General features: G+C 51.9%; 4 protein-coding genes across 4 annotated transcripts; all 4 read right to left on the bottom strand.

Annotated features, from left to right (window-relative positions):
* Positions 1-355: 355 nt before the first annotated feature.
* LOC132319604 (elongin-A-like) lies at positions 356-4,584 on the bottom strand. The gene is made up of 8 exons (XM_059830655.1): positions 4,186-4,584; positions 3,228-3,342; positions 2,700-2,855; positions 2,154-2,251; positions 1,690-1,870; positions 1,035-1,146; positions 583-734; positions 356-439 (listed from the first exon to the last, which is right to left on the bottom strand). Exons 1-8 carry the CDS (start codon positions 4,582-4,584, stop codon positions 378-380), a joined length of 1,275 nt encoding a protein of 424 aa, XP_059686638.1. The 3' UTR covers positions 356-377.
* A 2,047-nt stretch (positions 4,585-6,631) lies between these two features.
* On the bottom strand, positions 6,632-10,860 carry LOC132319603 (elongin-A-like). The gene is made up of 8 exons (XM_059830654.1): positions 10,462-10,860; positions 9,504-9,618; positions 8,976-9,131; positions 8,430-8,527; positions 7,966-8,146; positions 7,311-7,422; positions 6,859-7,010; positions 6,632-6,715 (listed from the first exon to the last, which is right to left on the bottom strand). The coding sequence occupies exons 1-8, from the start codon at positions 10,858-10,860 to the stop codon at positions 6,654-6,656; spliced, it is 1,275 nt and encodes a 424-aa protein (XP_059686637.1). The 3' UTR covers positions 6,632-6,653.
* A 2,047-nt stretch (positions 10,861-12,907) lies between these two features.
* LOC132319602 (elongin-A-like) lies at positions 12,908-17,136 on the bottom strand. The gene is made up of 8 exons (XM_059830653.1): positions 16,738-17,136; positions 15,780-15,894; positions 15,252-15,407; positions 14,706-14,803; positions 14,242-14,422; positions 13,587-13,698; positions 13,135-13,286; positions 12,908-12,991 (listed from the first exon to the last, which is right to left on the bottom strand). The coding sequence occupies exons 1-8, from the start codon at positions 17,134-17,136 to the stop codon at positions 12,930-12,932; spliced, it is 1,275 nt and encodes a 424-aa protein (XP_059686636.1). The 3' UTR covers positions 12,908-12,929.
* Positions 17,137-19,205: 2,069 nt separating this feature from the next.
* On the bottom strand, positions 19,206-23,412 carry LOC132319601 (elongin-A-like). Its single transcript, XM_059830652.1, has 8 exons — positions 23,014-23,412; positions 22,056-22,170; positions 21,528-21,683; positions 20,982-21,079; positions 20,518-20,698; positions 19,863-19,974; positions 19,411-19,562; positions 19,206-19,267 (listed from the first exon to the last, which is right to left on the bottom strand). The coding sequence occupies exons 1-8, from the start codon at positions 23,410-23,412 to the stop codon at positions 19,206-19,208; spliced, it is 1,275 nt and encodes a 424-aa protein (XP_059686635.1).
* Positions 23,413-24,731: the final 1,319 nt, after the last annotated feature.

Genomic DNA, 24,731 nt, shown 5'->3' with positions numbered 1-24,731 from the left:
TGGGGCAAGATATTAATTAAAACCATTTAATAATTTATTAAGAGGTTCCACAGGAAATAGTCTCTGGATCTTCCACTTGCAGCAGGTGCCAAGACTTCACATTTTGTCACGTCGGGAGATTCTGTCCACCCTTCTTGTGACGGATGACAGAGCCAGAAAGAGGATGTTAAGGGCAGGGGGAAAAGAGCGGGGGCTTGACACTGAAGAAGGGACCAGAAGAAAAGACGAAAGATTGTGCTGTCGTCTTGTGCAGATCGAAGCTTCTCCCGGCAGCTGCAGCCTCCAAAGAGTCCAAAGCAAAGGGCTGTTTGGGTCCCTTCTCCCCCTTCAGTGCCATTCCCCCACCAGAGGGAAAGTCCCAGGTCTGCACTGCAAACTTATCTCCGAGAGAACCTGTTTTTGAAAGCTTTGATAGTCTTTGCCATCAAGGGCGCAGCTTCTGCAACACAGAAAGAGAAAAAACCCAAATCAAACAAAGAAATCCCACACATTAAAGCAGCAGTCAGAGACTGGTAGAGCAGAGAGCGTTCGTAAAGGAGGAGCTCTGGGAGACCACACGGATCTTCTGCGCTTTGTACTTACTCTTCACTGGTGGTTTCCTGGGGTTGTAGGAGGAGAAGGTGCTAGCAGAAGACGGGACAGAATGGGCACTGCTGGTGCTGGGCCCGTCATAGGACTGCTCCTCACTCACACGAGTGTGGCTTTTGCTAGCCGGGTACAGGACTGGTTTTATTCTGAAACAGGGGCGGGACAGACATTTCAGGAAAGGAGTCACTGTGCTTTGATGCAATTTGTCAGGCACAAGCCACCTTTGTTAACAGCAGCATGGCTGACACCACATGGAACCAGCAGCGACCCGGATCTCCACACTTCCCAGCGAGAAAGAGGCTATTACAGTCCCAAGTTTCACTGCCAAAGGACCTCCCGCACACACAGAATCTTTTCCTGCCAGGACGCGGAGCTTCGGGGCGAAGCTGGCAGGAGCCCACGGGAAAAGAGGCCCTGAACAGCAAGCGCTACTGAGAAACACTCACTTGGTCTTCTCTGGCAGAAGAGGTCCTCCAGTCCCAAACTTCTCTTGTCTCCTTTGTACGTCCCGAGGGGGCTTTGGGGCACCGTCCACAAACGCCATTTGAGCCACTCGACCTGTGGGAGGCCAGAGGGAAACAGTGCTTAGATCCAGCTTACTCTAAAGGAGGCTCCTCAGGGCTTGTCTGAGTACAGCAAGCTCCAACCAAATCCCCCCAGTCCGTCCATTCCAAAGCTCTGGCGACAGCCTCCTCCCGAAGGTCTGAACCTCTTGCAGTCACAACATGGGCTGTGAGGAATCAGACTCGTCAGGGCAGGAGTTCTCATTACGTTCACCAAAAGAGCAGGAATGCTTCCCCGCACCCGGGTTTTCTTCAACCCCAGCATGGAGAAGCCACTCTAGAACAGGAGGTGCCTCTGCAGCCCGACACGTTCTTGCTGTAAAATCTTGCTCTGTCTAGTCTGCATCAGCAAGGCTATGGGTGGAATCGTGAGCCTGCTGGGCCATTAAGCAAAGGCCACCACATAAAGAACAGAGAGCTAAGCAGCAAATAAACTGGACTAGGTTTAAAGCAGCCACTCCGAAAGACCTTCCCCCCACAAAGACATCCCCTAGGCAGCACTCCCAGACCCGTCTCTGATCATTCAGCCCCCCTTTACCTTTGGGTTTGTTGGCCTGAGCTGAGCTGATGTTGTGTACCAACGTGAGCAGCCGCTGCTCTCGTGCGTTGTGAAGGCGAAGGTACATCTCCCGCCAGGACTCAAACGCTTCCGGCTTCTCGTTCTTGAAGTCTCGGAGGCAGTGATTGTGCCACAGTTGATCTGTATCCTCAATGAGGACCTGAGGCAAACCCACATGTAAGCTGGGATCCCTCCTGACACCTTCTCTCCCCTCTCCCTCAGCACCAGCTAGCGCCGGTGTCACTGGAATACCACAGAGGACAAGACAGCTCAGGGGCCAGCTTGCAGCCAGAGACGGGCAGGTGGCAAATCCAGGGACTCAGGACTAGCCAAAGCCACCTCTCGTTGTGAAGAGCGTTGTTCTTTACTATTCTGCTATTGCAAGTGAGGACAGAACGCCACTCCCGCATGTCGCCATCCCTTCCCCAGGCCCAGGAACTCACAGGATTTCGTTCCTCAATGCGATACAGCTGCTCTGGGGTGCATCTCTCCAACACTGGCTCCAGCGCCGAGAAAGGGACACCACCCACTTCATATATCGCTAGAGAGAAGCAAGACGCACAGAGTATTTATCCTGCTCCTTCCTTGCCAAGGCCAGGGCTTGATACCCTGAAACGCAGTGGAAGAAACTGCAGTGCTGCACGCCACTACACAGCACGAGGGGAAGGAGAAAGGAGCCGTAGGTGCAATAGCTCTAGTGGGTCATCAGGCACCAGCGCCTCCAAGTTACAAAGTGCCTGCGCAAGGCTCTGTTAACCACTATTTCCAGTGCTTTAGCCCTCCCTGAAAGCGTGCTGGGTGCCGATTCCTGCAGCACCCGAGCTTTCAGCGAGATCTGCCCCGTCTTAGTTAGCTTGCCTTGTGGCAAGGGGCAGCTGTTCACACGCTCCACGCCAGATGCTGCTGGGATATATACAAAGAAGTTACCAAGATTTCAGGGTTATCTGCGTGGCAAAGTGACTTTGAGACAGATGAGGAAAGGGACTTACAGTCAATGTTGTTTCTGAGGACTCTGATACATTGCTCATAGAGAGACATCATCTTTGGGAGGTAGGCAGTTTTGGAGCCTGAATAGACTTGCATCTTTGAATTCAAGCGGCGGCCTGTAAAACCTCCTTCGCTCTCTTCAAGTGGCGAGGACAGTGCTGTAAAGGGAAAGACACGGAGTGAGAAGGGAACAGGGAAAAGAAGAGCCCACCCTGATGAATGGCACAGCAGACACAAATCAGAGTCACCCAGGGGCAACCTAAAGGTCCAAGTCTTCCCCGAGAGACCTGCAACCTAGTTCAGGAAGGGCAAGTCCAAAGCCCAAGCCTCAGGAAAAGTCAGCAAAGGCTCTTCCTCATTTCTGCTGGAGCGCGTGGGAAAGAAGCCACCTCTTTCTGAAAAGCGGGGCTCTGGGCATCAGAGGCAAGACAGCAGAGCCCAAGAGAAGGACTTCAACCCAGGCAGCAGCCACTCCCTCGCACAAACGGTGGCTGGAGCCCTTTTCAGACCTATTTTCCTGCCCAACGTACCTTTCCTTTTCCTCTGGGAGCACGTACTGGACTCGATCGAAGGAAGAGGGAGGTAGTTGGCTTGGATCGGCGGCAGTGGGATGTCTGGTAACGTTGGTACCACATCCAAAAGTACCTGGAAGGAGAGGATGTCCAGGCAAGTAAGCTGAGAATACAGGAGAACGTTACCCCGTGCCAGCGTACAAACAGCACGGAACTGCGTTTTGTTTGACATTTTGAATAAGACATTCAGTGCTGATCATCTTGCACCAGGAAACAGCCTCAGAGGGAGCCTGCACTTGTGCCACGTTCCTGTGGCTCTGTCTAGGCTGTCAATACAAAGGAGCCAAAATTTGGGATCTGAATCACTCAGCACCCTCCAGTAAGAGCCCTCCACATCTTTCGCCTCCGAGGTTCAGTGCTAAAGGCCTCCTCCTGCAAAAAACTCCACAGTGGTGGCGGAGAGGAGAGCCTCACAAACTGAGGGAAACGTAAAGCTTTGATACAAGGCACTTAGTGGAATGAATGGCAAAGCAGGATTTTCAAAGGCTGCTGAGCTTCTAACACCAGTTTGTGAAGAGCAAAGTGTCGCAAAGTTGGGTAAAAAGATTGAGCAGTCAAGGCTTTACACATGAGTCCCTAGGTATATACACAACCCGGCACCCACATTTTTTTGAAGAAATGGGGTTTTGCCTATTGCATTTCCTTTTTCCCCTGCCTCTTGACCCCCTCTTCCAGCAGACTTCCACTCTAACAGCACAAAGCCATGCCTGCGGCACAGGGCATAGGAAACACGTGGTGTCTCCCAGCAGGAACCCAGAGTCACAGACCTCAATGCCAATGAGACACCGCAAGCACAACCCGATGCAGAACAGAGCCCAGCACCTCCAAGGGGAAAACTAAGAAGCCCCAGCTGGCAGAGGACTGAGAGCAGCTGATCCCACCTTCTTTGTTCACCTGCAGATCTTCAAAACCTTACCCTCTTTGGTTTAGGGGGCTCCGGTAGTTCCTTCTCTGCCTTTTTCTCACTGGGGCGCTTGTGGCTTGGACTTTTGCGACTGGAGCTTGAGCTGTTGGTACTGGCCTTGGAGCCGTTCTGGTTGCTGTGCCGTTGGTCTTTCTCCCCAGCTGACCCAGAGGCTTTGACCACTTTCTTCTTCTTTTTCTGGGGCTGGTCGTAGCTGAGGTACGACTCAAAGGACATGGTAGGTTGTTCAAATTCATCCTCCGCTTCCCGCTCCCCGAAACTGGAGGAAAAGCCCATCCATTTTTTGTCCACCTCGGAGACTTTGCGCTTCCCCTCGGAATTTTTTAAGCTCCCTGAAATCCCCTTTTCTTGAACGCGATTTGACGAGTTAGGAACTGCTCCGACTCCCATATCGCAGCCAAGTGTTAAGCTTTTGGAAGAACTGAGGGTGACAAACTGTCCTCCCTGGCTTCACACTTGCTCTGACACGCTCCTTCCCCGTGCCTGGGATTTCTAGAACCTCATCACAATCGTGCCTGTGACATCAGGCTGTAGCAGGTGACCGAGGCAACGCGCCCAAACAGTGGCAAACGGTTATCCTGTGACTTGACAGACACGACGAAAGGGTGAGAGATTTCACAGCTCTCACCACAAGAATGTCAACTGTGATGGGCAACTCAGCCTCTTCAGACTTTTCAGCAGCAGCAGAGACAAGAAGGGAAGTGTTCAGGCTCGTCATACTGACCCACATACCGCGATCAGAAAGGAAGACAATTCCGCACTGCATGAGAGCTGCTTAGAAAGACCCAAGTTGCAGACAGCCGCTGTCTTGCTCCAAATCCAGCTCCTGAGAAGCCGAACACGAGGGCCAACTGTAAAGAAATTATCGCCTCTTTGCCTATGAGGGCCCCGCTGAGAATCTTAAACCGCACTCAAATTGGAATGCTTTCTTCACACAGGACTGCAACTGAACTTTGGCTTAAAGCATCAGGAACAGAGACACACAACTCTGTTGCACAGCAAGTGGAAGAAAGGACTCGGAAGCTTGTGACTCGCAGGAGGTGGTGCTGAGAATGGCATCACTTGTTGAGAGGAGGGGAGAAAGAACATTAAGAGTCCTTTCTGAAGGTTTGCAAGCTAGACACGGAGGGAAGGAAGATTTGTAGATGCTCTTCAAGATCTGAGAGATCTATGGGATCTGGGACAGGTGATGTGCTCCATCACCTACCTCAACTGTTGGGGGAAAAAAATAAAAAAGCCTCCAATGCAGCGAGGCTGAAGAACCTGGACTCATCTGTATTTCCTAGGGGATGGAGCGGATGCAGTACACCGCGCTGCCTTCAGCTGAAATCAGCCCAGCAGACGCAAATCTGGCAGCTCATCTCAGAAGTAACTGAGATCCTACAAGTCCTATGAGAAAAAGGCAGCCAGCTAGAAGAGAGAAAATACAAGGCTTGTGTGTCGCTAGACACCAGATGAAATACATACGAGAAAGCTCCTCTGAAACACCCCAGCGCAGTGCAGAGCTTCAGTCAATCAGCCACAAGACAGAAACCGCTAAAACTTCACTTAGTTCCAGCTCCAATAAAGTTCTGTTCAGTACGGGTGGGTTGCTTTCTTTTTCTAAAAGAAGTCGGCCAGGCCACGACAATGCCAACAACAGACGTTAACATCAAATGACCACAGCACAGCCTGGCCCCATCGTCTCCGGGAAGATGCTCTCTTGTTGGGGTTTCCCTTACCCTCTTTCTTCCTTCAGTCCTGCAGCAGAGTTTGCACCTTCTCTGCTGGAAAAAAAAAAGACCGTTTCCAAACCGTTACGGCAGCGTCCAGAGCTTCACTCGTACAGTTCTATGCCAGCTGCCCGATTTTCACCCCCAAAAATAGTAATACGCCACACCTTTCAGCAAGGCAATAGAGAGCTGTACACAACTGCTGTTGTGCCCAGCAGGTACGAGAGCACAAGGAAGGACTCCCGTGACAGCCAGCGTCCACGCAGATGGAGGGATTCCTGGCAGCTCCAGTCACAGCGAGGCTGGCCCGTGTGCTGGATTGGGAGGGAGGAGACTCCGGGGAGCCACATGAATAACACCAGCGGGATAGAGGGGCAAGATATTAATTAAAACCATTTAATAATTTATTAAGAGGTTCCACAGGAAATAGTCTCTGGATCTTCCACTTGCAGCAGGTGCCAAGACTTCACATTTTGTCACGTCGGGAGATTCTGTCCACCCTTCTTGTGACGGATGACAGAGCCAGAAAGAGGATGTTAAGGGCAGGGGGAAAAGAGCGGGGGCTTGACACTGAAGAAGGGACCAGAAGAAAAGACGAAAGATTGTGCTGTCGTCTTGTGCAGATCGAAGCTTCTCCCGGCAGCTGCAGCCTCCAAAGAGTCCAAAGCAAAGGGCTGTTTGGGTCCCTTCTCCCCCTTCAGTGCCATTCCCCCACCAGAGGGAAAGTCCCAGGTCTGCACTGCAAACTTATCTCCGAGAGAACCTGTTTTTGAAAGCTTTGATAGTCTTTGCCATCAAGGGCGCAGCTTCTGCAACACAGAAAGAGAAAAAACCCAAATCAAACAAAGAAATCCCACACATTAAAGCAGCAGTCAGAGACTGGTAGAGCAGAGAGCGTTCGTAAAGGAGGAGCTCTGGGAGACCACACGGATCTTCTGCGCTTTGTACTTACTCTTCACTGGTGGTTTCCTGGGGTTGTAGGAGGAGAAGGTGCTAGCAGAAGACGGGACAGAATGGGCACTGCTGGTGCTGGGCCCGTCATAGGACTGCTCCTCACTCACACGAGTGTGGCTTTTGCTAGCCGGGTACAGGACTGGTTTTATTCTGAAACAGGGGCGGGACAGACATTTCAGGAAAGGAGTCACTGTGCTTTGATGCAATTTGTCAGGCACAAGCCACCTTTGTTAACAGCAGCATGGCTGACACCACATGGAACCAGCAGCGACCCGGATCTCCACACTTCCCAGCGAGAAAGAGGCTATTACAGTCCCAAGTTTCACTGCCAAAGGACCTCCCGCACACACAGAATCTTTTCCTGCCAGGACGCGGAGCTTCGGGGCGAAGCTGGCAGGAGCCCACGGGAAAAGAGGCCCTGAACAGCAAGCGCTACTGAGAAACACTCACTTGGTCTTCTCTGGCAGAAGAGGTCCTCCAGTCCCAAACTTCTCTTGTCTCCTTTGTACGTCCCGAGGGGGCTTTGGGGCACCGTCCACAAACGCCATTTGAGCCACTCGACCTGTGGGAGGCCAGAGGGAAACAGTGCTTAGATCCAGCTTACTCTAAAGGAGGCTCCTCAGGGCTTGTCTGAGTACAGCAAGCTCCAACCAAATCCCCCCAGTCCGTCCATTCCAAAGCTCTGGCGACAGCCTCCTCCCGAAGGTCTGAACCTCTTGCAGTCACAACATGGGCTGTGAGGAATCAGACTCGTCAGGGCAGGAGTTCTCATTACGTTCACCAAAAGAGCAGGAATGCTTCCCCGCACCCGGGTTTTCTTCAACCCCAGCATGGAGAAGCCACTCTAGAACAGGAGGTGCCTCTGCAGCCCGACACGTTCTTGCTGTAAAATCTTGCTCTGTCTAGTCTGCATCAGCAAGGCTATGGGTGGAATCGTGAGCCTGCTGGGCCATTAAGCAAAGGCCACCACATAAAGAACAGAGAGCTAAGCAGCAAATAAACTGGACTAGGTTTAAAGCAGCCACTCCGAAAGACCTTCCCCCCACAAAGACATCCCCTAGGCAGCACTCCCAGACCCGTCTCTGATCATTCAGCCCCCCTTTACCTTTGGGTTTGTTGGCCTGAGCTGAGCTGATGTTGTGTACCAACGTGAGCAGCCGCTGCTCTCGTGCGTTGTGAAGGCGAAGGTACATCTCCCGCCAGGACTCAAACGCTTCCGGCTTCTCGTTCTTGAAGTCTCGGAGGCAGTGATTGTGCCACAGTTGATCTGTATCCTCAATGAGGACCTGAGGCAAACCCACATGTAAGCTGGGATCCCTCCTGACACCTTCTCTCCCCTCTCCCTCAGCACCAGCTAGCGCCGGTGTCACTGGAATACCACAGAGGACAAGACAGCTCAGGGGCCAGCTTGCAGCCAGAGACGGGCAGGTGGCAAATCCAGGGACTCAGGACTAGCCAAAGCCACCTCTCGTTGTGAAGAGCGTTGTTCTTTACTATTCTGCTATTGCAAGTGAGGACAGAACGCCACTCCCGCATGTCGCCATCCCTTCCCCAGGCCCAGGAACTCACAGGATTTCGTTCCTCAATGCGATACAGCTGCTCTGGGGTGCATCTCTCCAACACTGGCTCCAGCGCCGAGAAAGGGACACCACCCACTTCATATATCGCTAGAGAGAAGCAAGACGCACAGAGTATTTATCCTGCTCCTTCCTTGCCAAGGCCAGGGCTTGATACCCTGAAACGCAGTGGAAGAAACTGCAGTGCTGCACGCCACTACACAGCACGAGGGGAAGGAGAAAGGAGCCGTAGGTGCAATAGCTCTAGTGGGTCATCAGGCACCAGCGCCTCCAAGTTACAAAGTGCCTGCGCAAGGCTCTGTTAACCACTATTTCCAGTGCTTTAGCCCTCCCTGAAAGCGTGCTGGGTGCCGATTCCTGCAGCACCCGAGCTTTCAGCGAGATCTGCCCCGTCTTAGTTAGCTTGCCTTGTGGCAAGGGGCAGCTGTTCACACGCTCCACGCCAGATGCTGCTGGGATATATACAAAGAAGTTACCAAGATTTCAGGGTTATCTGCGTGGCAAAGTGACTTTGAGACAGATGAGGAAAGGGACTTACAGTCAATGTTGTTTCTGAGGACTCTGATACATTGCTCATAGAGAGACATCATCTTTGGGAGGTAGGCAGTTTTGGAGCCTGAATAGACTTGCATCTTTGAATTCAAGCGGCGGCCTGTAAAACCTCCTTCGCTCTCTTCAAGTGGCGAGGACAGTGCTGTAAAGGGAAAGACACGGAGTGAGAAGGGAACAGGGAAAAGAAGAGCCCACCCTGATGAATGGCACAGCAGACACAAATCAGAGTCACCCAGGGGCAACCTAAAGGTCCAAGTCTTCCCCGAGAGACCTGCAACCTAGTTCAGGAAGGGCAAGTCCAAAGCCCAAGCCTCAGGAAAAGTCAGCAAAGGCTCTTCCTCATTTCTGCTGGAGCGCGTGGGAAAGAAGCCACCTCTTTCTGAAAAGCGGGGCTCTGGGCATCAGAGGCAAGACAGCAGAGCCCAAGAGAAGGACTTCAACCCAGGCAGCAGCCACTCCCTCGCACAAACGGTGGCTGGAGCCCTTTTCAGACCTATTTTCCTGCCCAACGTACCTTTCCTTTTCCTCTGGGAGCACGTACTGGACTCGATCGAAGGAAGAGGGAGGTAGTTGGCTTGGATCGGCGGCAGTGGGATGTCTGGTAACGTTGGTACCACATCCAAAAGTACCTGGAAGGAGAGGATGTCCAGGCAAGTAAGCTGAGAATACAGGAGAACGTTACCCCGTGCCAGCGTACAAACAGCACGGAACTGCGTTTTGTTTGACATTTTGAATAAGACATTCAGTGCTGATCATCTTGCACCAGGAAACAGCCTCAGAGGGAGCCTGCACTTGTGCCACGTTCCTGTGGCTCTGTCTAGGCTGTCAATACAAAGGAGCCAAAATTTGGGATCTGAATCACTCAGCACCCTCCAGTAAGAGCCCTCCACATCTTTCGCCTCCGAGGTTCAGTGCTAAAGGCCTCCTCCTGCAAAAAACTCCACAGTGGTGGCGGAGAGGAGAGCCTCACAAACTGAGGGAAACGTAAAGCTTTGATACAAGGCACTTAGTGGAATGAATGGCAAAGCAGGATTTTCAAAGGCTGCTGAGCTTCTAACACCAGTTTGTGAAGAGCAAAGTGTCGCAAAGTTGGGTAAAAAGATTGAGCAGTCAAGGCTTTACACATGAGTCCCTAGGTATATACACAACCCGGCACCCACATTTTTTTGAAGAAATGGGGTTTTGCCTATTGCATTTCCTTTTTCCCCTGCCTCTTGACCCCCTCTTCCAGCAGACTTCCACTCTAACAGCACAAAGCCATGCCTGCGGCACAGGGCATAGGAAACACGTGGTGTCTCCCAGCAGGAACCCAGAGTCACAGACCTCAATGCCAATGAGACACCGCAAGCACAACCCGATGCAGAACAGAGCCCAGCACCTCCAAGGGGAAAACTAAGAAGCCCCAGCTGGCAGAGGACTGAGAGCAGCTGATCCCACCTTCTTTGTTCACCTGCAGATCTTCAAAACCTTACCCTCTTTGGTTTAGGGGGCTCCGGTAGTTCCTTCTCTGCCTTTTTCTCACTGGGGCGCTTGTGGCTTGGACTTTTGCGACTGGAGCTTGAGCTGTTGGTACTGGCCTTGGAGCCGTTCTGGTTGCTGTGCCGTTGGTCTTTCTCCCCAGCTGACCCAGAGGCTTTGACCACTTTCTTCTTCTTTTTCTGGGGCTGGTCGTAGCTGAGGTACGACTCAAAGGACATGGTAGGTTGTTCAAATTCATCCTCCGCTTCCCGCTCCCCGAAACTGGAGGAAAAGCCCATCCATTTTTTGTCCACCTCGGAGACTTTGCGCTTCCCCTCGGAATTTTTTAAGCTCCCTGAAATCCCCTTTTCTTGAACGCGATTTGACGAGTTAGGAACTGCTCCGACTCCCATATCGCAGCCAAGTGTTAAGCTTTTGGAAGAACTGAGGGTGACAAACTGTCCTCCCTGGCTTCACACTTGCTCTGACACGCTCCTTCCCCGTGCCTGGGATTTCTAGAACCTCATCACAATCGTGCCTGTGACATCAGGCTGTAGCAGGTGACCGAGGCAACGCGCCCAAACAGTGGCAAACGGTTATCCTGTGACTTGACAGACACGACGAAAGGGTGAGAGATTTCACAGCTCTCACCACAAGAATGTCAACTGTGATGGGCAACTCAGCCTCTTCAGACTTTTCAGCAGCAGCAGAGACAAGAAGGGAAGTGTTCAGGCTCGTCATACTGACCCACATACCGCGATCAGAAAGGAAGACAATTCCGCACTGCATGAGAGCTGCTTAGAAAGACCCAAGTTGCAGACAGCCGCTGTCTTGCTCCAAATCCAGCTCCTGAGAAGCCGAACACGAGGGCCAACTGTAAAGAAATTATCGCCTCTTTGCCTATGAGGGCCCCGCTGAGAATCTTAAACCGCACTCAAATTGGAATGCTTTCTTCACACAGGACTGCAACTGAACTTTGGCTTAAAGCATCAGGAACAGAGACACACAACTCTGTTGCACAGCAAGTGGAAGAAAGGACTCGGAAGCTTGTGACTCGCAGGAGGTGGTGCTGAGAATGGCATCACTTGTTGAGAGGAGGGGAGAAAGAACATTAAGAGTCCTTTCTGAAGGTTTGCAAGCTAGACACGGAGGGAAGGAAGATTTGTAGATGCTCTTCAAGATCTGAGAGATCTATGGGATCTGGGACAGGTGATGTGCTCCATCACCTACCTCAACTGTTGGGGGAAAAAAATAAAAAAGCCTCCAATGCAGCGAGGCTGAAGAACCTGGACTCATCTGTATTTCCTAGGGGATGGAGCGGATGCAGTACACCGCGCTGCCTTCAGCTGAAATCAGCCCAGCAGACGCAAATCTGGCAGCTCATCTCAGAAGTAACTGAGATCCTACAAGTCCTATGAGAAAAAGGCAGCCAGCTAGAAGAGAGAAAATACAAGGCTTGTGTGTCGCTAGACACCAGATGAAATACATACGAGAAAGCTCCTCTGAAACACCCCAGCGCAGTGCAGAGCTTCAGTCAATCAGCCACAAGACAGAAACCGCTAAAACTTCACTTAGTTCCAGCTCCAATAAAGTTCTGTTCAGTACGGGTGGGTTGCTTTCTTTTTCTAAAAGAAGTCGGCCAGGCCACGACAATGCCAACAACAGACGTTAACATCAAATGACCACAGCACAGCCTGGCCCCATCGTCTCCGGGAAGATGCTCTCTTGTTGGGGTTTCCCTTACCCTCTTTCTTCCTTCAGTCCTGCAGCAGAGTTTGCACCTTCTCTGCTGGAAAAAAAAAAGACCGTTTCCAAACCGTTACGGCAGCGTCCAGAGCTTCACTCGTACAGTTCTATGCCAGCTGCCCGATTTTCACCCCCAAAAATAGTAATACGCCACACCTTTCAGCAAGGCAATAGAGAGCTGTACACAACTGCTGTTGTGCCCAGCAGGTACGAGAGCACAAGGAAGGACTCCCGTGACAGCCAGCGTCCACGCAGATGGAGGGATTCCTGGCAGCTCCAGTCACAGCGAGGCTGGCCCGTGTGCTGGATTGGGAGGGAGGAGACTCCGGGGAGCCACATGAATAACACCAGCGGGATAGAGGGGCAAGATATTAATTAAAACCATTTAATAATTTATTAAGAGGTTCCACAGGAAATAGTCTCTGGATCTTCCACTTGCAGCAGGTGCCAAGACTTCACATTTTGTCACGTCGGGAGATTCTGTCCACCCTTCTTGTGACGGATGACAGAGCCAGAAAGAGGATGTTAAGGGCAGGGGGAAAAGAGCGGGGGCTTGACACTGAAGAAGGGACCAGAAGAAAAGACGAAAGATTGTGCTGTCGTCTTGTGCAGATCGAAGCTTCTCCCGGCAGCTGCAGCCTCCAAAGAGTCCAAAGCAAAGGGCTGTTTGGGTCCCTTCTCCCCCTTCAGTGCCATTCCCCCACCAGAGGGAAAGTCCCAGGTCTGCACTGCAAACTTATCTCCGAGAGAACCTGTTTTTGAAAGCTTTGATAGTCTTTGCCATCAAGGGCGCAGCTTCTGCAACACAGAAAGAGAAAAAACCCAAATCAAACAAAGAAATCCCACACATTAAAGCAGCAGTCAGAGACTGGTAGAGCAGAGAGCGTTCGTAAAGGAGGAGCTCTGGGAGACCACACGGATCTTCTGCGCTTTGTACTTACTCTTCACTGGTGGTTTCCTGGGGTTGTAGGAGGAGAAGGTGCTAGCAGAAGACGGGACAGAATGGGCACTGCTGGTGCTGGGCCCGTCATAGGACTGCTCCTCACTCACACGAGTGTGGCTTTTGCTAGCCGGGTACAGGACTGGTTTTATTCTGAAACAGGGGCGGGACAGACATTTCAGGAAAGGAGTCACTGTGCTTTGATGCAATTTGTCAGGCACAAGCCACCTTTGTTAACAGCAGCATGGCTGACACCACATGGAACCAGCAGCGACCCGGATCTCCACACTTCCCAGCGAGAAAGAGGCTATTACAGTCCCAAGTTTCACTGCCAAAGGACCTCCCGCACACACAGAATCTTTTCCTGCCAGGACGCGGAGCTTCGGGGCGAAGCTGGCAGGAGCCCACGGGAAAAGAGGCCCTGAACAGCAAGCGCTACTGAGAAACACTCACTTGGTCTTCTCTGGCAGAAGAGGTCCTCCAGTCCCAAACTTCTCTTGTCTCCTTTGTACGTCCCGAGGGGGCTTTGGGGCACCGTCCACAAACGCCATTTGAGCCACTCGACCTGTGGGAGGCCAGAGGGAAACAGTGCTTAGATCCAGCTTACTCTAAAGGAGGCTCCTCAGGGCTTGTCTGAGTACAGCAAGCTCCAACCAAATCCCCCCAGTCCGTCCATTCCAAAGCTCTGGCGACAGCCTCCTCCCGAAGGTCTGAACCTCTTGCAGTCACAACATGGGCTGTGAGGAATCAGACTCGTCAGGGCAGGAGTTCTCATTACGTTCACCAAAAGAGCAGGAATGCTTCCCCGCACCCGGGTTTTCTTCAACCCCAGCATGGAGAAGCCACTCTAGAACAGGAGGTGCCTCTGCAGCCCGACACGTTCTTGCTGTAAAATCTTGCTCTGTCTAGTCTGCATCAGCAAGGCTATGGGTGGAATCGTGAGCCTGCTGGGCCATTAAGCAAAGGCCACCACATAAAGAACAGAGAGCTAAGCAGCAAATAAACTGGACTAGGTTTAAAGCAGCCACTCCGAAAGACCTTCCCCCCACAAAGACATCCCCTAGGCAGCACTCCCAGACCCGTCTCTGATCATTCAGCCCCCCTTTACCTTTGGGTTTGTTGGCCTGAGCTGAGCTGATGTTGTGTACCAACGTGAGCAGCCGCTGCTCTCGTGCGTTGTGAAGGCGAAGGTACATCTCCCGCCAGGACTCAAACGCTTCCGGCTTCTCGTTCTTGAAGTCTCGGAGGCAGTGATTGTGCCACAGTTGATCTGTATCCTCAATGAGGACCTGAGGCAAACCCACATGTAAGCTGGGATCCCTCCTGACACCTTCTCTCCCCTCTCCCTCAGCACCAGCTAGCGCCGGTGTCACTGGAATACCACAGAGGACAAGACAGCTCAGGGGCCAGCTTGCAGCCAGAGACGGGCAGGTGGCAAATCCAGGGACTCAGGACTAGCCAAAGCCACCTCTCGTTGTGAAGAGCGTTGTTCTTTACTATTCTGCTATTGCAAGTGAGGACAGAACGCCACTCCCGCATGTCGCCATCCCTTCCCCAGGCCCAGGAACTCACAGGATTTCGTTCCTCAATGCGATACAGCTGCTCTGGGGTGCATCTCTCCAACACTGGCTCCAGCGCCGAGAAAGGGACACCACCCACTTCATATATCGCTAGAGAGAAGCAAGACGCACAGAGTATTTATCCTGCTCCTTCCTTGCCAAGGCCAGGGCTTGATACCCTGAAACGCAGTGGAAGAAACTGCAGTGCTGCACGCCACTACACAGCACGAGGGGAAGGAGAAAGGAGCCGTAGGTGCAATAGCTCTAGTGGGTCATCAGGCACCAGCGCCTCCAAGTTACAAAGTGCCTGCGCAAGGCTCTGTTAACCACTATTTCCAGTGCTTTAGCCCTCCCTGAAAGCGTGCTGGGTGCCGATTCCTGCAGCACCCGAGCTTTCAGCGAGATCTGCCCCGTCTTAGTTAGCTTGCCTTGTGGCAAGGGGCAGCTGTTCACACGCTCCACGCCAGATGCTGCTGGGATATATACAAAGAAGTTACCAAGATTTCAGGGTTATCTGCGTGGCAAAGTGACTTTGAGACAGATGAGGAAAGGGACTTACAGTCAATGTTGTTTCTGAGGACTCTGATACATTGCTCATAGAGAGACATCATCTTTGGGAGGTAGGCAGTTTTGGAGCCTGAATAGACTTGCATCTTTGAATTCAAGCGGCGGCCTGTAAAACCTCCTTCGCTCTCTTCAAGTGGCGAGGACAGTGCTGTAAAGGGAAAGACACGGAGTGAGAAGGGAACAGGGAAAAGAAGAGCCCACCCTGATGAATGGCACAGCAGACACAAATCAGAGTCACCCAGGGGCAACCTAAAGGTCCAAGTCTTCCCCGAGAGACCTGCAACCTAGTTCAGGAAGGGCAAGTCCAAAGCCCAAGCCTCAGGAAAAGTCAGCAAAGGCTCTTCCTCATTTCTGCTGGAGCGCGTGGGAAAGAAGCCACCTCTTTCTGAAAAGCGGGGCTCTGGGCATCAGAGGCAAGACAGCAGAGCCCAAGAGAAGGACTTCAACCCAGGCAGCAGCCACTCCCTCGCACAAACGGTGGCTGGAGCCCTTTTCAGACCTATTTTCCTGCCCAACGTACCTTTCCTTTTCCTCTGGGAGCACGTACTGGACTCGATCGAAGGAAGAGGGAGGTAGTTGGCTTGGATCGGCGGCAGTGGGATGTCTGGTAACGTTGGTACCACATCCAAAAGTACCTGGAAGGAGAGGATGTCCAGGCAAGTAAGCTGAGAATACAGGAGAACGTTACCCCGTGCCAGCGTACAAACAGCACGGAACTGCGTTTTGTTTGACATTTTGAATAAGACATTCAGTGCTGATCATCTTGCACCAGGAAACAGCCTCAGAGGGAGCCTGCACTTGTGCCACGTTCCTGTGGCTCTGTCTAGGCTGTCAATACAAAGGAGCCAAAATTTGGGATCTGAATCACTCAGCACCCTCCAGTAAGAGCCCTCCACATCTTTCGCCTCCGAGGTTCAGTGCTAAAGGCCTCCTCCTGCAAAAAACTCCACAGTGGTGGCGGAGAGGAGAGCCTCACAAACTGAGGGAAACGTAAAGCTTTGATACAAGGCACTTAGTGGAATGAATGGCAAAGCAGGATTTTCAAAGGCTGCTGAGCTTCTAACACCAGTTTGTGAAGAGCAAAGTGTCGCAAAGTTGGGTAAAAAGATTGAGCAGTCAAGGCTTTACACATGAGTCCCTAGGTATATACACAACCCGGCACCCACATTTTTTTGAAGAAATGGGGTTTTGCCTATTGCATTTCCTTTTTCCCCTGCCTCTTGACCCCCTCTTCCAGCAGACTTCCACTCTAACAGCACAAAGCCATGCCTGTGGCACAGGGCATAGGAAACACGTGGTGTCTCCCAGCAGGAACCCAGAGTCACAGACCTCAATGCCAATGAGACACCGCAAGCACAACCCGATGCAGAACAGAGCCCAGCACCTCCAAGGGGAAAACTAAGAAGCCCCAGCTGGCAGAGGACTGAGAGCAGCTGATCCCACCTTCTTTGTTCACCTGCAGATCTTCAAAACCTTACCCTCTTTGGTTTAGGGGGCTCCGATAGTTCCTTCTCTGCCTTTTTCTCACTGGGGCGCTTGTGGCTTGGACTTTTGCGACTGGAGCTTGAGCTGTTGGTACTGGCCTTGGAGCCGTTCTGGTTGCTGTGCCGTTGGTCTTTCTCCCCAGCTGACCCAGAGGCTTTGACCACTTTCTTCTTCTTTTTCTGGGGCTGGTCGTAGCTGAGGTACGACTCAAAGGACATGGTAGGTTGTTCAAATTCATCCTCCGCTTCCCGCTCCCCGAAACTGGAGGAAAAGCCCATCCATTTTTTGTCCACCTCGGAGACTTTGCGCTTCCCCTCGGAATTTTTTAAGCTCCCTGAAATCCCCTTTTCTTGAACGCGATTTGACGAGTTAGGAACTGCTCCGACTCCCATATCGCAGCCAAGTGTTAAGCTTTTGGAAGAACTGAGGGTGACAAACTGTCCTCCCTGGCTTCACACTTGCTCTGACACGCTCCTTCCCCGTGCCTGGGATTTCTAGAACCTCATCACAATCGTGCCTGTGACATCAGGCTGTAGCAGGTGACCGAGGCAACGCGCCCAAACAGTGGCAAACGGTTATCCTGTGACTTGACAGACACGACGAAAGGGTGAGAGATTTCACAGCTCTCACCACAAGAATGTCAACTGTGATGGGCAACTCAGCCTCTTCAGACTTTTCAGCAGCAGCAGAGACAAGAAGGGAAGTGTTCAGGCTCGTCATACTGACCCACATACCGCGATCAGAAAGGAAGACAATTCCGCACTGCATGAGAGCTGCTTAGAAAGACCCAAGTTGCAGACAGCCGCTGTCTTGCTCCAAATCCAGCTCCTGAGAAGCCGAACACGAGGGCCAACTGTAAAGAAATTATCGCCTCTTTGCCTATGAGGGCCCCGCTGAGAATCTTAAACCGCACTCAAATTGGAATGCTTTCTTCACACAGGACTGCAACTGAACTTTGGCTTAAAGCATCAGGAACAGAGACACACAACTCTGTTGCACAGCAAGTGGAAGAAAGGACTCGGAAGCTTGTGACTCGCAGGAGGTGGTGCTGAGAATGGCATCACTTGTTGAGAGGAGGGGAGAAAGAACATTAAGAGTCCTTTCTGAAGGTTTGCAAGCTAGACACGGAGGGAAGGAAGATTTGTAGATGCTCTTCAAGATCTGAGAGATCTATGGGATCTGGGACAGGTGATGTGCTCCATCACCTACCTCAACTGTTGGGGGAAAAAAATAAAAAAGCCTCCAATGCAGCGAGGCTGAAGAACCTGGACTCATCTGTATTTCCTAGGGGATGGAGCGGATGCAGTACACCGCGCTGCCTTCAGCTGAAATCAGCCCAGCAGACGCAAATCTGGCAGCTCATCTCAGAAGTAACTGAGATCCTACAAGTCCTATGAGAAAAAGGCAGCCAGCTAGAAGAGAGAAAATACAAGGCTTGTGTGTCGCTAGACACCAGATGAAATACATACGAGAAAGCTCCTCTGAAACACCCCAGCGCAGTGCAGAGCTTCAGTCAATCAGCCACAAGACAGAAACCGCTAAAACTTCACTTAGTTCCAGCTCCAATAAAGTTCTGTTCAGTACGGGTGGGTTGCTTTCTTTTTCTAAAAGAAGTCGGCCAGGCCACGACAATGCCAACAACAGACGTTAACATCAAATGACCACAGCACAGCCTGGCCCCATCGTCTCCGGGAAGATGCTCTCTTGTTGGGGTTTCCCTTACCCTCTTTCTTCCTTCAGTCCTGCAGCAGAGTTTGCACCTTCTCTGCTGGAAAAAAAAAAGACCGTTTCCAAACCGTTACGGCAGCGTCCAGAGCTTCACTCGTACAGTTCTATGCCAGCTGCCCGATTTTCACCCCCAAAAATAGTAATACGCCACACCTTTCAGCAAGGCAATAGAGAGCTGTACACAACTGCTGTTGTGCCCAGCAGGTACGAGAGCACAAGGAAGGACTCCCGTGACAGCCAGCGTCCACGCAGATGGAGGGATTCCTGGCAGCTCCAGTCACAGCGAGGCTGGCCCGTGTGCTGGATTGGGAGGGAGGAGACTCCAGGGAGCCACATGAATAACACCAGCGGGATAGAGGGGCAAGATATTAATTAAAACCATTTAATAATTTATTAAGAGGTTCCACAGGAAATAGTCTCTGGATCTTCCACTTGCAGCAGGTGCCAAGACTTCACATTTTGTCACGTCGGGAGATTCTGTCCACCCTTCTTGTGACGGATGACAGAGCCAGAAAGAGGATGTTAAGGGCAGGGGGAAAAGAGCGGGGGCTTGACACTGAAGAAGGGACCAGAAGAAAAGACGAAAGATTGTGCTGTCGTCTTGTGCAGATCGAAGCTTCTCCCGGCAGCTGCAGCCTCCAAAGAGTCCAAAGCAAAGGGCTGTTTGGGTCCCTTCTCCCCCTTCAGTGCCATTCCCCCACCAGAGGGAAAGTCCCAGGTCTGCACAGCAAACTTATCTCCGAGAGAACCTGTTTTTGAAAGCTTTGATAGTCTTTGCCATCAAGGGCGCAGCTTCTGCAACACAGAAAGAGAAAAAACCCAAATCAAACAAAGAAATCCCACACATTAAAGCAGCAGTCAGAGACTGGTAGAGCAGAGAGCGTTCGTAAAGGAGGAGCTCTGGGAGACCACACGGATCTTCTGCGCTTTGTACTTACTCTTCACTGGTGGTTTCCTGGGGTTGTAGGAGGAGAAGGTGCTAGCAGAAGACGGGACAGAATGGGCACTGCTGGTGCTGGGCCCGTCATAGGACTGCTCCTCACTCACACGAGTGTGGCTTTTGCTAGCCGGGTACAGGACTGGTTTTATTCTGAAACAGGGACGGGACAGACATTTCAGGAAAGGAGTCACTGTGCTTTGATGCAATTCGTCAGGCACAAGCCACCTTTGTTAACAGCAGCATGGCTGACACCACATGGAACCAGCAGCGACCCGGATCTCCACACTTCCCAGCGAGAAAGAGGCTATTACAGTCCCAAGTTTCACTGCCAAAGGACCTCCCGCACACACAGAATCTTTTCCTGCCAGGACGCGGAGCTTCAGGGCGAAGCTGGCAGGAGCCCACGGGAAAAGAGGCCCTGAACAGCAAGCGCTACTGAGAAACACTCACTTGGTCTTCTCTGGCAGAAGAGGTCCTCCAGTCCCAAACTTCTCTTGTCTCCTTTGTACGTCCCGAGGGGGCTTTGGGGCACCGTCCACAAACGCCATTTGAGCCACTCGACCTGTGGGAGGCCAGAGGGAAACAGTGCTTAGATCCAGCTTACTCTAAAGGAGGCTCCTCAGGGCTTGTCTGAGTACAGCAAGCTCCAACCAAATCCCCCCAGTCCGTCCATTCCAAAGCTCTGGCGACAGCCTCCTCCCGAAGGTCTGAACCTCTTGCAGTCACAACATGGGCTGTGAGGAATCAGACTCGTCAGGGCAGGAGTTCTCATTACGTTCACCAAAAGAGCAGGAATGCTTCCCCGCACCCGGGTTTTCTTCAACCCCAGCATGGAGAAGCCACTCTAGAACAGGAGGTGCCTCTGCAGCCCGACACGTTCTTGCTGTAAAATCTTGCTCTGTCTAGTCTGCATCAGCAAGGCTATGGGTGGAATCGAGAGCCTGCTGGGCCATTAAGCAAAGGCCACCACATAAAGAACAGAGAGCTAAGCAGCAAATAAACTGGACTAGGTTTAAAGCAGCCACTCCAAAAGACCTTCCCCCCACAAAGACATCCCCTAGGCAGCATTCCCAGACCCGTCTCTGATCATTCAGCCCCCCTTTACCTTTGGGTTTGTTGGCCTGAGCTGAGCTGATGTTGTGTACCAACGTGAGCAGCCGCTGCTCTCGTGCGTTGTGAAGGCGAAGGTACATCTCCCGCCAGGACTCAAACGCTTCCGGCTTCTCGTTCTTGAAGTCTCGGAGGCAGTGATTGTGCCACAGTTGATCTGTATCCTCAATGAGGACCTGAGGCAAACCCACATGTAAGCTGGGATCCCTCCTGACACCTTCTCTCCCCTCTCCCTCAGCACCAGCTAGCGCCGGTGTCACTGGAATACCACAGAGGACAAGACAGCTCAGGGGCCAGCTTGCAGCCAGAGACGGGCAGGTGGCAAATCCAGGGACTCAGGACTAGCCAAAGCCACCTCTCGTTGTGAAGAGCGTTGTTCTTTACTATTCTGCTATTGCAAGTGAGGACAGAACGCCACTCCCGCATGTCGCCATCCCTTCCCCAGGCCCAGGAACTCACAGGATTTCGTTCCTCAATGCGATACAGCTGCTCTGGGGTGCATCTCTCCAACACTGGCTCCAGCGCCGAGAAAGTGGCACCACCCACTCCATAGATTGCTAGAGAGAAGCAAGATGCACAGAGTATTTATCCTGCTCCTTCCTTGCCAAGGCCAGGGCTTGATACCCTGAAACGCAGTGGAAGAAACTGCAGTGCTGCACGCCACTACACAGCACGAGGGGAAGGAGAAAGGAGCCGTAGGTGCAATAGCTCTAGTGGGTCATCAGGCACCAGCGCCTCCAAGTTACAAAGTGCCTGCGCAAGGCTCTGTTAACCACTATTTCCAGTGCTTTAGCCCTCCCTGAAAGCGTGCTGGGTGCCGATTCCTGCAGCACCCGAGCTTTCAGCGAGATCTGCCCCGTCTTAGTTAGCTTGCCTTGTGGCAAGGGGCAGCTGTTCACACGCTCCACGCCAGATGCTGCTGGGATATATACAAAGAAGTTACCAAGATTTCAGGGTTATCTGCGTGGCAAAGTGACTTTGAGACAGATGAGGAAAGGGACTTACAGTCAATGTTGTTTCTGAGGACTCTGATACATTGCTCATAGAGAGACATCATCTTTGGGAGGTAGGCAGTTTTGGAGCCTGAATAGACTTGCATCTTTGAATTCAAGCGGCGGCCTGTAAAACCTCCTTCGCTCTCTTCAAGTGGAGAGGACAGTGCTGTAAAGGGAAAGACACGGAGTGAGAAGGGAACAGGGAAAAGAAGAGCCCACCCTGATGAATGGCACAGCAGACACAAATCAGAGTCACCCAGGGGCAACCTAAAGGTCCAAGTCTTCCCCGAGAGACCTGCAACCTAGTTCAGGAAGGGCAAGTCCAAAGCCCAAGCCTCAGGAAAAGTCAGCAAAGGCTCTTCCTCAGTTCTGCTGGAGCACGTGGGAAAGAAGCCACCTCTTTCTGAAAAGCGGGGCTCTGGGCATCAGAGGCAAGACAGCAGAGCCCAAGAGAAGGACTTCAACCCAGGCAGCAGCCACTCCCTCGCACAAACGGTGGCTGGAGCCCTTTTCAGACCTATTTTCGTGCCCAACGTACCTTTCCTTTTCCTCGGGGAGCACGTACTGGACTCGATCGAAGGAAGAGGGCGGTAGTTGGCCTGGATCGGTGGCAGTGGGATGTCTGGTAACGTTGGTACCACATCTAAAACTATCTGGAAGGAGAGGATGTCCAGGCAAGTAAGCTGAGAATACAGGAGAACGTTACCCCGTGCCAGCGTACAAACAGCACGGAACTGTGTTTTGTTTGACATTTTGAATAAGACATTCGGTGCTGATCATCTTGCACCAGGAAACAGCCTCAGAGGGAGCCTGCACTTGTGCCACGTTCCTGTGGCTCTGTCTAGGCTGTCAATACAAAGGAGCCAAAATTTGGGATCTGAATCACTCAGCACCCTCCAGTAAGAGCCCTCCACATCTTTCGCCTCCGAGGTTCAGTGCTAAAGGCCTCCTCCTGCAAAAAACTCCACAGTGGTGGCGGAGAGGAGAGCCTCACAAACTGAGGGAAACCTAAAGCTTTGATACGAGGCACTTAGTGGAATGAATGGCAAAGCAGGATTTTCAAAGGCTGCTGAGCTTCCAACAGCAGTTTGTGAAGAGCAAAGTGTCGCAAAGTTGGGTAAAAAGATTGAGCAGTCAAGGCTTTACACATGAGTCCCTAGGTATATACACAACCCGGCACCCACATTTTTTTGAAGAAATGGGGTTTTGCCTATTGCATTTCCTTTTTCCCCTGCCTCTTGACCCTCTCTTCCAGCAGAGTTCCACTCTAACAGCACAAAGCCATGCCTGCGGCGCAGGGCATAGGAAACACGTGGTGTCTCCCAGCAGGAACCCAGAGTCACAGACCTCAATGCCAATGAGACACCGCAAGCACAACCCGATGCAGAACAGAGCCCAGCACCTCCAAGGGGAAAACTAAGAAGCCCCAGCTGGCAGAGGACTGAGAGCAGCTGATCCCACCTTCTTTGTTCACCTGCAGATCTTCAAAACCTTACCCTCTTTGGTTTAGGGGGCTCCGGTAGTTCCTTCTCTGCCTTTTTCTCACTGGGGCGCTTGTGGCTTGGACTTTTGCGACTGGAGCTTGAGCTGTTGGTACTGGCCTTGGAGCCGTTCTGGTTGCTGTGCCGTTGGTCTTTCTCCCCAGCTGACCCAGAGGCTTTGACCACTTTCTTCTTCTTTTTCTGGGGCTGGTCGTAGCTGAGGTACGACTCAAAGGACATGGTAGGTTGTTCAAATTCATCCTCCGCTTCCCGCTCCCCGAAACTGGAGGAAAAGCCCATCCATTTTTTGTCCACCTCGGAGACTTTGCGCTTCCCCTCGGAATTTTTTAAGCTCCCTGAAATCCCCTTTTCTTGAACGCGATTTGACGAGTTAGGAACTGCTCCGACTCCCATATCGCAGCCAAGTGTTAAGCTTTTGGAAGAACTGAGGGTGACAAACTGTCCTCCCTGGCTTCACACTTGCTCTGACACGCTCCTTCCCCGTGCCTGGGATTTCTAGAACCTCGTCACAATCGTGCCTGTGACATCAGGCTGTAGCAGGTGACCGAGGCAACGCGCCCAAACAGTGGCAAACGGTTATCCTGTGACTTGACAGACACGACGAAAGGGTGAGAGATTTCACAGCTCTCACCACAAGAATGTCAACTGTGATGGGCAACTCAGCCTCTTCAGACTTTTCAGCAGCAGCAGAGACAAGAAGGGAAGTGTTCAGGCTCGTCATACTGACCCACATACCGCGATCAGAAAGGAAGACAATTCCGCACTGCATGAGAGCTGCTTAGAAAGACCCAAGTTGCAGACAGCCGCTGTCTTGCTCCAAATCCAGCTCCTGAGAAGCCGAACACGAGGGCCAACTGTAAAGAAATTATCGCCTCTTTGCCTACGAGGGCCCCCCTGAGAATCTTAAACCGCACTCAAATAGGAATGCTTTCTTCACACAGGACTGCAACTGAACTTTGGCTTAAAGCATCAGGAACAGAGACACACAACTCTGTTGCACAGCAAGTGGAAGAAAGGACTCGGAAGCTTGTGACTCGCAGGAGGTGGTGCTGAGAATGGCATCACTTGTTGAGAGGAGGGGAGAAAGAACATTAAGAGTCCTTTCTGAAGGTTTGCAAGCTAGACACGGAGGGAAGGAAGATTTGTAGATGCTCTTCAAGATCTGAGAGATCTATGGGATCTGGGACAGGTGATGTGCTCCATCACCTACCTCAACTGTTGGGGGAAAAAAATAAAAAAGCCTCCAATGCAGCGAGGCTGAAGAACCTGGACTCATCTGTATTTCCTAGGGGATGGAGCGGATGCAGTACACCGCGCTGCCTTCAGCTGAAATCAGCCCAGCAGACGCAAATCTGGCAGCTCATCTCAGAAGTAACTGAGATCCTACAAGTCCTATGAGAAAAAGGCAGCCAGCTAGAAGAGAGAAAATACAAGGCTTGTGTGTCGCTAGACACCAGATGAAATACATACGAGAAAGCTCCTCTGAAACACCCCAGCGCAGTGCAGAGCTTCAGTCAATCAGCCACAAGACAGAAACCGCTAAAACTTCACTTAGTTCCAGCTCCAATAAAGTTCTGTTCAGTACGGGTGGGTTGCTTTCTTTTTCTAAAAGAAGTCGGCCAGGCCACGACAATGCCAACAACAGACGTTAACATCAAATGACCACAGCACAGCCTGGCCCCATCGTCTCCGGGAAGATGCTCTCTTGTGGG

Source organism: Gavia stellata, chromosome 29, assembly GCF_030936135.1.
Source record: "Gavia stellata isolate bGavSte3 chromosome 29, bGavSte3.hap2, whole genome shotgun sequence".
Taxonomy (NCBI): domain Eukaryota; kingdom Metazoa; phylum Chordata; class Aves; order Gaviiformes; family Gaviidae; genus Gavia; species Gavia stellata.
The sequence above is the reverse complement of the archived record's forward strand: the minus strand, read 5'-3'. Positions and strand labels throughout refer to the sequence as shown.

Coding starts and splice junctions, on each gene's coding strand:
- LOC132319604 (XM_059830655.1), bottom strand. CDS start 4,584: ATGGGAGTCGGAGCAGTTCCTAACTCGTCAAATCGCGTTCAAGAAAAG. Junction 2,856..3,227: donor CTCCCAGAGGAAAAGGAAAG/GTACGTTGGGCA, acceptor TTCCCTTTACAG/CACTGTCCTCGCCACTTGAA. Junction 1,871..2,153: donor GCATTGAGGAACGAAATCCT/GTGAGTTCCTGG, acceptor GGTTTGCCTCAG/GTCCTCATTGAGGATACAGA.
- LOC132319603 (XM_059830654.1), bottom strand. CDS start 10,860: ATGGGAGTCGGAGCAGTTCCTAACTCGTCAAATCGCGTTCAAGAAAAG. Junction 8,528..8,975: donor CCTCAGAAACAACATTGACT/GTAAGTCCCTTT, acceptor GCTTCTCTCTAG/CGATATATGAAGTGGGTGGT. Junction 7,423..7,965: donor TCAGGCCAACAAACCCAAAG/GTAAAGGGGGGC, acceptor GGCCTCCCACAG/GTCGAGTGGCTCAAATGGCG.
- LOC132319601 (XM_059830652.1), bottom strand. CDS start 23,412: ATGGGAGTCGGAGCAGTTCCTAACTCGTCAAATCGCGTTCAAGAAAAG. Junction 21,080..21,527: donor CCTCAGAAACAACATTGACT/GTAAGTCCCTTT, acceptor GCTTCTCTCTAG/CAATCTATGGAGTGGGTGGT. Junction 20,699..20,981: donor GCATTGAGGAACGAAATCCT/GTGAGTTCCTGG, acceptor GGTTTGCCTCAG/GTCCTCATTGAGGATACAGA.
- LOC132319602 (XM_059830653.1), bottom strand. CDS start 17,136: ATGGGAGTCGGAGCAGTTCCTAACTCGTCAAATCGCGTTCAAGAAAAG. Junction 15,408..15,779: donor CTCCCAGAGGAAAAGGAAAG/GTACGTTGGGCA, acceptor TTCCCTTTACAG/CACTGTCCTCGCCACTTGAA. Junction 14,804..15,251: donor CCTCAGAAACAACATTGACT/GTAAGTCCCTTT, acceptor GCTTCTCTCTAG/CGATATATGAAGTGGGTGGT.